General features: G+C 48.1%; 1 protein-coding gene across 1 annotated transcript in view; it reads left to right on the forward strand.

Moving 5' to 3' along the window:
- Positions 1–12115, forward strand: part of ANO2 (anoctamin 2) — a 342394-nt gene that overhangs the window by 80428 nt on the left and 249851 nt on the right. The window contains exons 5-6 of the mRNA XM_042247625.1: positions 8273–8424; positions 9554–9608. Of these exons, the coding sequence (XP_042103559.1) occupies positions 8273–8424; positions 9554–9608 (207 nt within the window). The remainder of the gene's footprint in view (positions 1–8272; positions 8425–9553; positions 9609–12115) is intronic.

Below are 12115 nucleotides of genomic sequence, written 5' to 3' on the forward strand. Positions count from 1 at the left end.
GGGATCGAACCTGGGTCTCCAGCATTGCAGGTGGATTCCTTACCACTGAGCCACTGGGGAAGCCCTCCCAGGTGGTGCTAGGGGTAAAGAATCCGCCTGCCAATGCAGGAGACCCAAGAGATGTGGGCTGCAGGAGACACCCACCAATGCCGGAGACGCAAGAGATGCAAGAGGCTTGGAGAATTCCATGGACGGAGGAGCTTGACAGAGGTCCATGGGGCCTCACAGAGTAAGACACAACTGAATGAATAAAGCAATAGCAGCATATGGTTATATCCTTCCCTTGATCTTTGGATGCTCTTGGATCTCCTAATGTTTGTGTGCCATCAGGCACGTTAGTAGAACCTTCTGTGCCTCAGTTTCTCTACCCATAAAATGGGGCTAGCAGCCTGTACTGTCTGTGATAGACTATCACTACAGCCTCGATTCCTTGCATCCTGTGAAGGAACATGATTCCAAGGCAGGAAGGAAACAAATTAGCCCTCAGACCACACTACTGTGCCCCTCTGGAGGGGAGAGGCTGGGGGAGACGTGCGGGGTCGGGGGGAAAGAAGTAACAGAAGAAGGCATCTCGGTAAACCTCTTAGCCTGTGACAGTGGAGCCAAAGTGAGCTTTTATGAGAACCACATTTGAGCCCTGGGATGAAAAATGAGAGCAACATACTTTAAAAATTATTTATGATTTTAAGCACATGAAAGGCGTATCATGTACCCGGGGAGGGCATAATGGGGACCAGCTGGTGAACATGTGTCCTGCCATTTCTGAGGATGTTCTTCATTCTCCTATGTCCAAGAATAACAGTAATAATGATGCTGCCGCTGATCATATTAATAATACTAAAGAGGATCGGGGCGCCTTTCCTGGACCCTGTGGGACACTGGGGAAGAGCTGGGCTGCTGGGCTTGGTGAGGGGCTGAGAGGGAGCTCTGGCTCGCTTCCTTCTCGGGGACCATGGAGCCTTTCCAAGGATCAGAGGTTTGAGGAGAGAGCCTGGATGGGGAAGTCAGGAAGCCTGGGTCCTGAGGGCTGGGTTCACCCCCCAATGCTGGCAATTCCCCACTTCTCCGAGGCTCAGTTTCCCCATCTGTGGCACAGTGATGCAAATGCAGCTGGTGGGACTGGCTGGCAGAGTCTTTGTGGACCCTGCTGACAGGGAGCCTGTGGGATTCCAGTGCTGGTTGCATGGCTGAGCATTCTGCGTATGAGGTGAGGAGGGGTCCTCCTCACTGCTGGGCTTCTTCAGCCCTTGGAGCAATCCACCTCTAAACTCAGCGCCTGGTACCCAGGGGATGCCCAGATGTGTGTGTGTGTGCTATGAATGAATGTTTCCTTTTCATGAACTGTCTAGAGCCATAGAAGGTTAGACTTGGACGGTACTTTAAAAGCCATTTAGTCAAGTTCTGTCTTTTATAATCTGTGAAGTGGATTAGGAGAGGTGCTCAGCCTTGGGCTAATTATCCCCATTGCTGAGCGGACCCCAGGACTCTGCCACAATGCCCCTCAAATGGTGAGCTTTCCATCCAGGCTGGTGGGAAGAGGGGCTGTTCCCAGCCTTGCAGATGGCTTTTCTCTAGTGTCTGGCAGCTTCTCAGGAGGACTGTCCAGGATTCTTCACGAAACTCTCTCCCTTAGCTGCTCTGTCCCAGGAGCTCTGGTTGCTCTGGTCTCCCCTGACCTACTGCCTCACCTCAGCCCAGGGAGTGTGCTGGGCTCCACCTGTTTGCCCTTCCTGCCCTGCAGCCCTGGACCTTTCTCTGGACAGTGAGCTGCAGCAAGCCCAGGACTCATCCTCTTTCCTTCTCTCAGGAAGTCGTTGCTGCCCGAGGTCTGGTATCTTGAAAACTGCTGTCTTAGTCTTCTTGGGGTGCCCCAACATAATACCAGGGGGATCAAACCAGTCAGTCCTAAAGGAAATCAACCCTGAATATTCACTGAAAGGACTGATGCTGAAGCTGATGTGCCAATACTTTGGCCACCTGATGGGAAGAGCCAGCTCACTGGAAAAAACCCTGATACTGGGAGAGATGGAGGGCAGGAGAAAAAGGGGGCAACACAGATGATAAGATGATTGGATGGCATCACTGACTCAATGGACATGAGTTGGAGCAAACTCTGGGAGATGGTGAAGGACAGAGAAGCCTGGTGTGCTGCCATCCGTGGGATCACAAAGAGTTGGACATGACTGAGCAACTGAACAACAGCCACCAAAATATCACAGACTGGGGGCTTATGAACAACAGGACTTTACTTCACCTAGTTCTGGAGACTGAAAGTCTGAGACCAGGGTACCAGCATGGTGGTACGAAGGGTATGAACCCTTCCTGGTTCATAGCTCACACCTCCTTGCTTTGTCTTCACATGGAGGAAGGGGCTGGAAGCTCTGTGGGGTCTGGTTTAGAAGGGCACTAATCCATTTCACGAGGACTCCACCCTCATGACCTAATCACCTCCTAAAGGCTCCACCCTCCAATAACCATCACTGGGCATTAAGACTCAGGATAGGAATTTTGTGGGAACAGAAACATTCCAACCACAGCAACCACTGTTTCGTGTTTTTTAGTCTGAGTATTTTGATTGGCTCAGCTGGGGTAAATCTGCACCCTGTTCATCCGTCATAGTGGGGAGTGGAAGTTCCCCAATTCTCTCTTTAGAGATCAGGACTCTGAGAGGGAAAGTGCCTTGCCCAGAGTTACAGAGCTCGTTAGTGTCAGCAATGGTCAGGACCCAGGTTATTCACTCTGTAGACATTATTGTGCTCCTCCTGCGTGCTAGGCATGCAGGGCATGCTCCCCAGACACCCACAGTCTGCTGGGGAGACAGATGAGTGAACCACGAGTTAGAAAAAAGTGTGGCCAACATTAGCATGCAGTATTTATTCATAGGATTCTAGGGAAGGTTTCCTGAGAAAGCTGGCACTTGAGCCGGGTGGAGAAGGAGAAGTGGGGTGGCAGGTGGAGCGGGAGGGGCGCAACTCCAGGAACAGGGACAACACGTGCGAAGTGACGAGGGGAAAAAGCAGGTGCTTTGTCCTCCAAGCTTAGCACCCATGGTATCGTGCATGGGGCTGCCCACTGTGTCTGACTGTGAACCTGTGCCAAGCTGCATCCCCGAGCATCTCTGTGGTCTGGGAAGTGGGCCAAGGTACCTGCCCGGGCGTGTATGTAGGGCCTGCAGCAGGGCTGTGGGGTGGAGGTCACCTTGACCCTGGCCTTCAAAACCATTTACATTTCTCTTGGAGGTGGATGATGCTATTTGCAGGGACTTGGAGCACCTACTGGGGCTTCCCAGATGGTGCTAGGGGTAAAGAACCTGCCTGCCAATGCATGAACTGCAGGAGATGCAGGTTTGATCCCTGGGTCAGGAAGATCCCCTGGAGGAAGGCATGGCAGCCCACTCTAGTATTCTTGCCTGGAGAGTCCCATGGACAGAGGAGCCCAGCTGGCCATAGTCCATGGGGTCATGCAGAGTTGGACACGACTCGAGTGACTTAGCACACATGCACGAAGCACCCATCTCCCCATCCAGGAACGGGCAGAATTTATCCTGAACCCATTCCTGGTTCCTCCAAAGACATGCCACAGGCCTCATTCCCTTTAGCCCCATTCTCTAGGGAGCTCTTCTGGATCCACTGCCAAGAGGAGGTCAAGACCATCTTGGAGGTGCTCAGCTAACCATCTGCCAGGACATGATGCTGGGGCAGGTGCTGGCTTATTAATCCCCAAGTACAGGCTGTCCTAGCCTCCGCTGGGGCTTGGCTCCCATGAGCCTTTGCAGCTGGTGGGTAACCTTTCAGCAGGCCAGGGACTTTGGGCTGCGGCTTTATTCTCCAGCCTGGTTTCTTGCTACCAAGGCCTATTACCTTTTGACTGTCCCGTGCCCAGCATGGGCCCCCTGAGTGGCAGCCACTCCTGTCATCAATGCTGGGTCCCTGGAGATTCATCGTTCATTTGTTCATTCATTGAACCACGGGGATGGTTTGAATAGTGTCCTGCCTTCATCAAGATTGTTTGGCAGGGCGACTGGGCATGAGTCAAATAATCATTCAAATAAGTTTAAAATCACAACTGTGATAAGCACTGTGAAGGAGAGGCATTTGGGCTCACAAAATGCTCTGAAGATGGGGCTTGATCTTGTCTGGAAGCCAGGAAAGACCTCCCCAAGGAAGTGACAGTTGAGTGAGAACTCAAGTGTGAACAGAAGTTGGTGATGGGGAGGGAGGAGACAAAGGGTGCAGACTGCTAAAAATACTTCACGAGACCAGTGGCTGGGTGCGGTGAGCACTGAATCATGGGGCAAAAAAAAAAAAAAAAGTGAAGACTTCTACAGGGCCCCATGGGCTGTGGTGAAAATTTTGGTTTTTATTGTAAGAGCAAAGCAAAAAGGAGAAGAGGGCAGCAGAGGATGAGATGGTTAGATAGCATCATTGACTCAACTGGATGTGCGTTTGAACAAACTCCGGGAGATGGTGAAGGACAGGGGAACCTGGCATGCTGCAGTCCGTGGGGTCGCAAAGAGTCAGACACAACTGAGCGACTGAACAACGGCAGCAAAATGAACACAGTTCTAGTAAACAAAGAAACCAAAACTGTAACAGTGTTGCTATAGTAACCAAGGTTAGCAGCTTCTTGGCACTTCCAGCCCCACCTCACCCTCCACTGCACACACTGGCTTCCATGTGCCTTTCTGCTGTGACAGTCACGGCTCCTCTATCCGAGCCCCGAGGGCCCAAGAACCAGGCTGGTCTCATTGTTGTTGTTCAGTCGCTAAGTGCCGTGCAACTGTTTGTGATCCCATGGACTGAAGCACGCCAGGCTTCCCTGTCCTTCAGTATCGCCTGGAGTTTGCTCAAACTCACTGAGTTGCTGGTGCCATCCACTACCTCATCCTCTGCCACCCCCTTCTCCTTTTGCCTTCAGGCTTTCCCAGCATCAGGGTCTTTTCTAAGACCTAGGCTGTTTCTGCTGCTGCTGCTGCTGCTAAGTCACTTCAGTTGTGTCTGACTCTGTGTGACCCCAGAGACGGCAGCCCACCAGGATCCCCCATCCCTGGGATTCTCCAGGCAAGAACACTGGAGTGGGTTGCCATGTCCTTCTCCAATGCATGAAAGTGAAGAGTGAAAGTGAAGTCGCTCAGTCGTGTCCGACTCTTAGCGACCCCATGGACTACAGCCTATCAGGCTCCTCCACCCATGGGATTTTCCAGGCAAGAATACTGGAGTGGGTCGCCATTGCCTTCTCCGAGGCTGTTTCTAACTCTTCTTAAATCCAGTTTGAACTTCTCTGCTTTTGTGTTTGCTTGGAATGTCTTTGCCAATATTTGTTCAAGTGTTATTCGTTAAAAGTATCTGCAAAGTAAGGTTGACAGAAGTATGGTCAAAGCATGTGTTCAGTTCAGTTCAGTTCAGTTCAGTCGCTCAGTCGTGTCCGACTCCTTGCGACCCCATGAATCGCAGCACACCGGGCCTCCCTGTCCATCACCAACTCCCGGAGTTCACCCAGACTCACGTCCATCGAGTCAGTGATGCCATCCAGCCATCTCATCCTCTGTCGTACCCTTCTCCTCCTGCCCCCAATCCCTCCCAGCATCAGAGTCTTTTCCAATCAGTCAACTCTTCGCATGAGGCGGCCAAAGTACTGGAGTTTCAGCTTTAGCATCATTCCTTCCAAAGAAATCCCAGGGCTGATCATCAGAATGGACTGGTTTGATCTCCTTGCAGTCCAAGGGACTCTCAAGAGTCCTCTCCAACACCACAGTTCAAAAGCATCAATTCTTCGGCGCTCAGCTTTCTTCACAGTCCAACTCTCACATCCATATATGACTACTGGAAAAACCATAGCCTTGACTAGACAGACCTTAGTTGGCAAAGTAATGTCTCTGCTTTTGAATATGCTGTCTAGGTTGGTCATAACTTTTTTTCCAAGGAGTAAGCGTCTTTTAATTTCACAGCATGTGTAGAGGCTACAATAAATGCCCATCTCTAGGGAAGGAACTCAGCAAATTAGAACGTGTGTCTGCTCTGTAATATGGTGTCTTCATGAAGCTGGGTGTACATGGACTGACCTGGAAAGATATGTGTCTCAGATACATTGCTGCACATGAAAAGCAAATTGTAGAATAATATGTTAAATGCCATCACAGGTGTGTTAGAAAGATATATATATATATATATATATATATATATATATATATATATATATATGGAGTATATAAAACATACTCCAAATTATTGATAAAGGTTTCCTCTGGAGTGAGGTTGGAAGTGAAAGGAAGCTATTAACATTAGTTAATACACTTTACGATTTTTGTTTCTTTTTTTCCCTTTTTTAATTTTCTGTTTTTTTTTTTTTTTTTTGTCCTTGACTGCACCTCAGTGTGTGAGGAATCTTAGTTCCCTGGCCTGGGATTGAGCCCGTGCCCCTGTAGTGGAAGAGCAGACTCTTAGCCCCTGGACCACCAAGGAAGTCCCTGATCTTGGTTTTCTTGTTTACTTGAATTGTGTTAATTTTGTAATTGAAATTAAAACACATAGAAAAAAGTATTAGGAGAGAGAAATAAACCAGGCTTATGTTTAGTTGTTAGATTGGGGAGGTTCTCTCCTTGCCCCAAATTATCATGATTTCATTAAAGAACAAAAAGAAAAAGGAAGGTGCCCTTTCTGCTCAAGCCCGGCAGAAATGCTGCTCCTTCTATGAAGCACTTTCCTGGCCCCTCAGCTGGACTTGCTGTCTCCTCTTTTCGAACCTTTGAAGCATTTTGTGTCCCTTCTGTGGCATTTGTCTCCATTTATCTTACAAGTGCTTCATACATGTTTTACTGCTGCCTGAGATTTAAGCAACTTGAGGATATCATGAAAGAGAAGACAGTTGGCTTCCTTTCAGGTCGTAGGCTCTGAGTGTGGCTCTTGTTCTGGTCATCCACTGCAACAGGACAAACTCAATCCAGCTCAGTCCAGACGTCAACCCAGAGATCGAACCTGCATCTGGGTTCTTTACCACTAGCGCCATCTGGGAAGCCCCCTTGGAAGGTGAGCTTGTGTAAAAAATTTGTGGTTAATGTTAATCCATCAGAGCTTTGCTATGAAGAGTACAATCTCTGTGTCTCAGTGACAGCATCTGTGAATTAGAAAGACCAGATGCTATACTGTGGGCAAGCATACTCTATGCATTATAAGAAACGATAGGGTCTATGGACTTCCCTGGTGGCTCAGATGGTAAAGAATCTGCCTGCAAGCAGAAGACCCAGGTTCGATCCCTGGGTCCTGAAGATCCCCTGGAGAAGGGAGTGGCAACCAACCCCAGTGTTCTTGCCCAGAGAATTCCATGGACAGAGGAACCTGGCAGACTACATAGGCTTTATAGTGATTATCTTGGTACTAACACTGTGCTTTACTCAAGAAAGGTACTTCTTTACTCAAGAAGGTGCTTGAGTAAAACACGCATTAGGGGTTCAGTGCTTTGAAAGCAGACTCATTACTAAGAGGAACACAAGAGAAGTGATGCTGGATGATCACACAGGGGCGTGGTCTAGTTGTAGGGTACAGACTTGAGATTGGGTTGACAAGCGTTAAACCTAAACAGTCACCCAGTTACCATCTGTGTGACCTTTGTTCACTCTTCTCACTTTTCTGAGCCTTAATTTCCTCATCAAAACAGGAGAGTAAGATTATCCATGCAGCGGGGCGCAGTGCGTGTTGGAGCTCACTTGGGTAAAGTGCTTAGTATGGTGACATCATGGGCTTTCCAGGTGGTACTAGTGCTAAAGAATCCACCTGCCAATGCAGGAGATGCAGGAGACTCAGGGTGTATCCTTGGGTCAGGAAGATCCCCTGGAGGAGGGCACAGCAACCCAGTCCAGTATTCTTGCCAGGGAAATCCCAGGGACAGAGGAGTCTTGTGGGCTTCAGTCCTTAGGGTCGCAAAGGGTCATGGCTGAGCCGCTGGACACACATCTACACACATACACACGATGACATCACACAGTAGGCCTCCTGTGACGATGTAACGAAGCCGGATAGGAAGTTTGGACCCCTCACTGCGCTCCTCCTCTCCTGCAAAGGTCACCTCCTTCCGTGCAAATAGTGGAGAGTATTCGCGCCTATGTGAGAGCAGTGGAGGAAGGGCAGGCCCCTCTGCCTGCTTCCCTGGCTCGTCCTTTCCCCCGAGTGTCCCTTATGGGGGATCTGAGCCCCGTGCAGCCCTGGCTGTGAGTCCTGCTCCTCTGAGTGTCGGATGTGGCCTTCTCCTCCTCTCACTGGTAGCTTTGCCTTTGCAGATGTATGAGATCAAGTCACAAGGCAGCATCGCAAAGACGTTCAACAAGATTCTGCACAAGCTGAGTGCGCCCCTGAAGCCTCGAGTGCCCGAGCACAGTAACAGCAGGATGAAGAACCTCTCGTACCCATTCTCCAGGGAGAAAATGTACCTGTGAGTAGTGGGGGCTGGGGGGGGGGTCGGGCTGTGAAGCAGCCATCCAGATATAACCGTCCTTCTATAATAGAGAGGAAGCCAAGGTTCCGGGTGCGTCCAAGGTCACGCTGCCTTAAATGGCTAAACTGGGACTGGCATGTTGACTTCCCAGCCGGCTGTTCTTGCTCCCTTCCCTGGGCCCTTCGTCCACATCTGCCTGGGCATCTGACGTGCCGCCTCCCACACGTCTCCATCACTCAGCTTCTGGGTTCCTTCAAGACCAGTTCTTAATACCCAGTGAAAACATGCTGTCCATCTCTTGAGTTTTCATAGCAATGGTCTACAAGTGCTCACATTCTACTCTGCATTAGTGATGGAAACACACCGCAGTGCCTCGGCTCCTGGGGTTGGGGCATGCCTCAGGCATCTGTGCTACCTCCAGCACAATGCCCTAAGCACAGTCACAGGGGTGGGCTTTTGGTTTTTTTTTGAGTGCAAGGTCAACATTTGAATTTTAGAATAGACACAGGTTTTGCATAATTAGGAGTTTGGTATCATGGTTTTTGTGACAACAAGGACAATATTAAATGAAAATTTGAAAACCAGTTATAACCCCAACATCCAGAAACTGTACTCTTTTTTTTTTTTTTTTTTAGAAACTGTACTCTTATTTGCTGGTTTTTTAAAAAAAATTTTGTCCATACACGGGAACCCTTTTTACTTACTTTTCTTTTTAAAACTTATCATCGTGTAATATTTTCGTATCATAGTCTAAACGTTTCTACAGTATTTCTAAAGTTTTCATGATTATAATTTTCAAACAGCTGCATGATGATCTATCCTTTAGGTTTTGAAATTGCATATTCCCCCCATAATCTTTGTTAAAAGTAACTTTGAAAGGAATGTTTTAATGTAGGGAACTTCTCTCCTTCTGTTGAGTTTGTTTTCCTAATGAGACATTTCTATGACAAGTTTTCAGAATTACTGGGTCGGAAAGAGTGTAAAGTGTGTGTATGAGTGTGTGTGAGTGTGTGTGTGTGTCTTACTCATCTAGCTATGTTGTTTTCTAGAGGCTTGCCCTGGGCCCGGGGTGACAGGAAGTCCCAGGATAATGGAATGCATTGACAGGCTTTCTTGGTGTCTGCAGGTACGACATCCGGGACAAGGACACCTTCTTTGATAATGCCACCCGTAGTCGCATTGTAAGTAAACCAGCTAACCAGGTGCTTAACCAGTTCTGCTGGGCTCGGGAGGGGGTGGGGAAGCCTGAGTCCCCTTTGACAGGGCATCTCTCTCTCTATCCCTGCTGCCTCCCATCATCCTTTGCTTGGCGTTGCCTAGCAATGGGGAGGAGAATTCAGGAGCTTCCCAGTCTCAGTGGTGAAATAGTCTCAGGTTGTGAAGGATATCTCCTCTTTATGGTTGTGCCACCTGGGCCCTTCTTGGAATCATAAAAGCAAGGACTATCAGAGCTTGGGACCAGGGATGGTGGGACTTTCGGCTAGTCAGGTGACTCCCTTGCTTGACAGTTGAGGAGACTGAGGCTCTACGATGTAATGAATTAAAAAAATTCAGGCATGTAGTTGGTGTCCAAAGAAGTGCTCACTGCTGAGCCTCTGTGACTCTTTCTTTCATCCTCAAAGGGTCCTGGGCATTTGATGTGTCAGAGAATGTTAGAGTTGGCCTGTTTGTCCAAGGACACAATTACCAACCTGTTCAATAGAAGCCAACATTCATGATGATAGCCGTTCTTCTACTGTCTTTTTTGTTGCTTTATTAAACTATTTAAATATTTGAAATACATATTTGAAAATGTATTGTATCTCAGAAGCTACAGGACAGGCAATACTGCACAGCAACAACTACCACCAACCAACCAACCAACCAACAAACGAACAAAAAACCCCAGGAAATGTTAGTAAACAGCAGAAGTTAATTGATTTCCTCTATGTATGCAGAATGATGCTTTCCTGAAATTTTCTAGTCTATCCATTGAAATATAATAAATCCAAACCGTAAATAAGTATAGCGTGGGTGATCATGGGGGCTAACTGGGTGAGCTGTGTTGTGGGCAGTGAGGGTGGCTGCCGTGGTAATTGCTGGGGGGTTTGCACAGGGTCTAGAGAGCAGGTGGGATACATGCATGCCCTGCATTTCCCAGTGCTCACCTACTGCCTTTTTCCCTTTCAAAGTCAGGGTTCTGGATTTTGCAGGATGGTTGATTCTAATGAAAATCTGCCTAGGGCCTGGACTCTGCGGCCACAGTCTGTAGCTGTTCACTATATCTTTGTCCTCTACCCACCTGGAGAGCATCCAGCCTACGGAGAGAAGAGGAGAGAGAAAGATGGGCCCCAGGAATGCTGGTCACAGTGGAAACACAGCATTGTGTTTCCCTTGGGAAGGACTTAGGTTTCAAATAAGGAGGAGGATTAAGGGTGAGCCTTGCATCGAACAACTGACTGGTTCAAAACTGGGAAAGGAGTATATCGAGGCTATAAATTGTCACCCTGCTTATTTAACTTATGTGCAAAGTACATCATGCAAAATAATGCTATGCTGATTGAATCACAAGCTGGAATCAAGATTGCCAGGAGAAATATCAGCAGCCTCACATATGCAGGTGATACCACTGTAATGGCAGAAAGTAAAGAGGAACTAAAGAGTCTCTTGATGAAGGCGAAAGAAGAGAGTGAAAAATCTGGCTTAAAACTCAACATTAAAAAAATGAAGATCATGGCATCTGGTCCTATCACTTCAAGGCATAGATAAGGAAAAATTGGAAACAGTGACAGATTTTAATTTCTTGTGTTCCAAAATCACTGCAGACAGTGACTGCAGCCACAAAATTAAAAGACTTTTGCTCCTTGGAAGAAAAGCTATAACAGACCTAGATAGCGTATTACAAAGCATCATTTTGCCAACAAAGGTCCATCTAGTCAAAGCTATGGTTTTTCCAGTAGTCATGTACAGATGTGGGAGTTGGACCATAAAGAAGGCTGAGCGCCAAAGAATTGATATACTTTCTAATTGTGGTGCTAGAGAAGACTCTTGAGAGCCCCTTGGACAGCAAGGAGATCAAACCAGTCAATCCTAGAGAAAACCAACCCTGAATATTCACTGGAAGGACCGATGCTGAAGCTGAAGCTCCAGTACTAGTCACCTGATGCAGAGAGCTGGCTCACTGGAAAAGACCCCGAGGCTGGGAAAGATTGAGGGCAAGAGGAGAAGAGGGTGGCAGAGGATGAGATGGTTAGATAGTATCACCAATTCAATGGACATGAATTTGAGCAAACTCAGGGAGATCGTGAAGGACAGGGGAGCCTGGCGTACTGTAGTCACAGGGAGTCGGACCCAACTTAGGGGCTGAACGACAGCAACAACTTAGAGGGGCTTCCATGTCAGCAGGGTGATGAGCAGGGTGAGAAAGGACCGAGGATTGCAGGAAGCTGCAGAACATTTCTAAGTCATGCTGAAAACATAGCCTTGACTGCCTGCAGAATGGGCAGGAAAACACTCCAGTTCCCTAGTGTTCTAGAAGAGTTAAAACGGGCATATGATTTCTTTTATCTGCCTGTGGAAAAAAGCATGAACCTCCCATTGTCCTGATTGATGCTGTTACAAGCAGTTTAACTCTCACCACGGCTCAGGTCCCACGTCTTGGGGGGGAAGTTATAGGGAATCGTGGAAATTACCCGATAATTGCAAAGTG

This window comes from Ovis aries, chromosome 3 (genome assembly GCF_016772045.2).
Source record: "Ovis aries strain OAR_USU_Benz2616 breed Rambouillet chromosome 3, ARS-UI_Ramb_v3.0, whole genome shotgun sequence".
Classification (NCBI taxonomy): domain Eukaryota; kingdom Metazoa; phylum Chordata; class Mammalia; order Artiodactyla; family Bovidae; genus Ovis; species Ovis aries.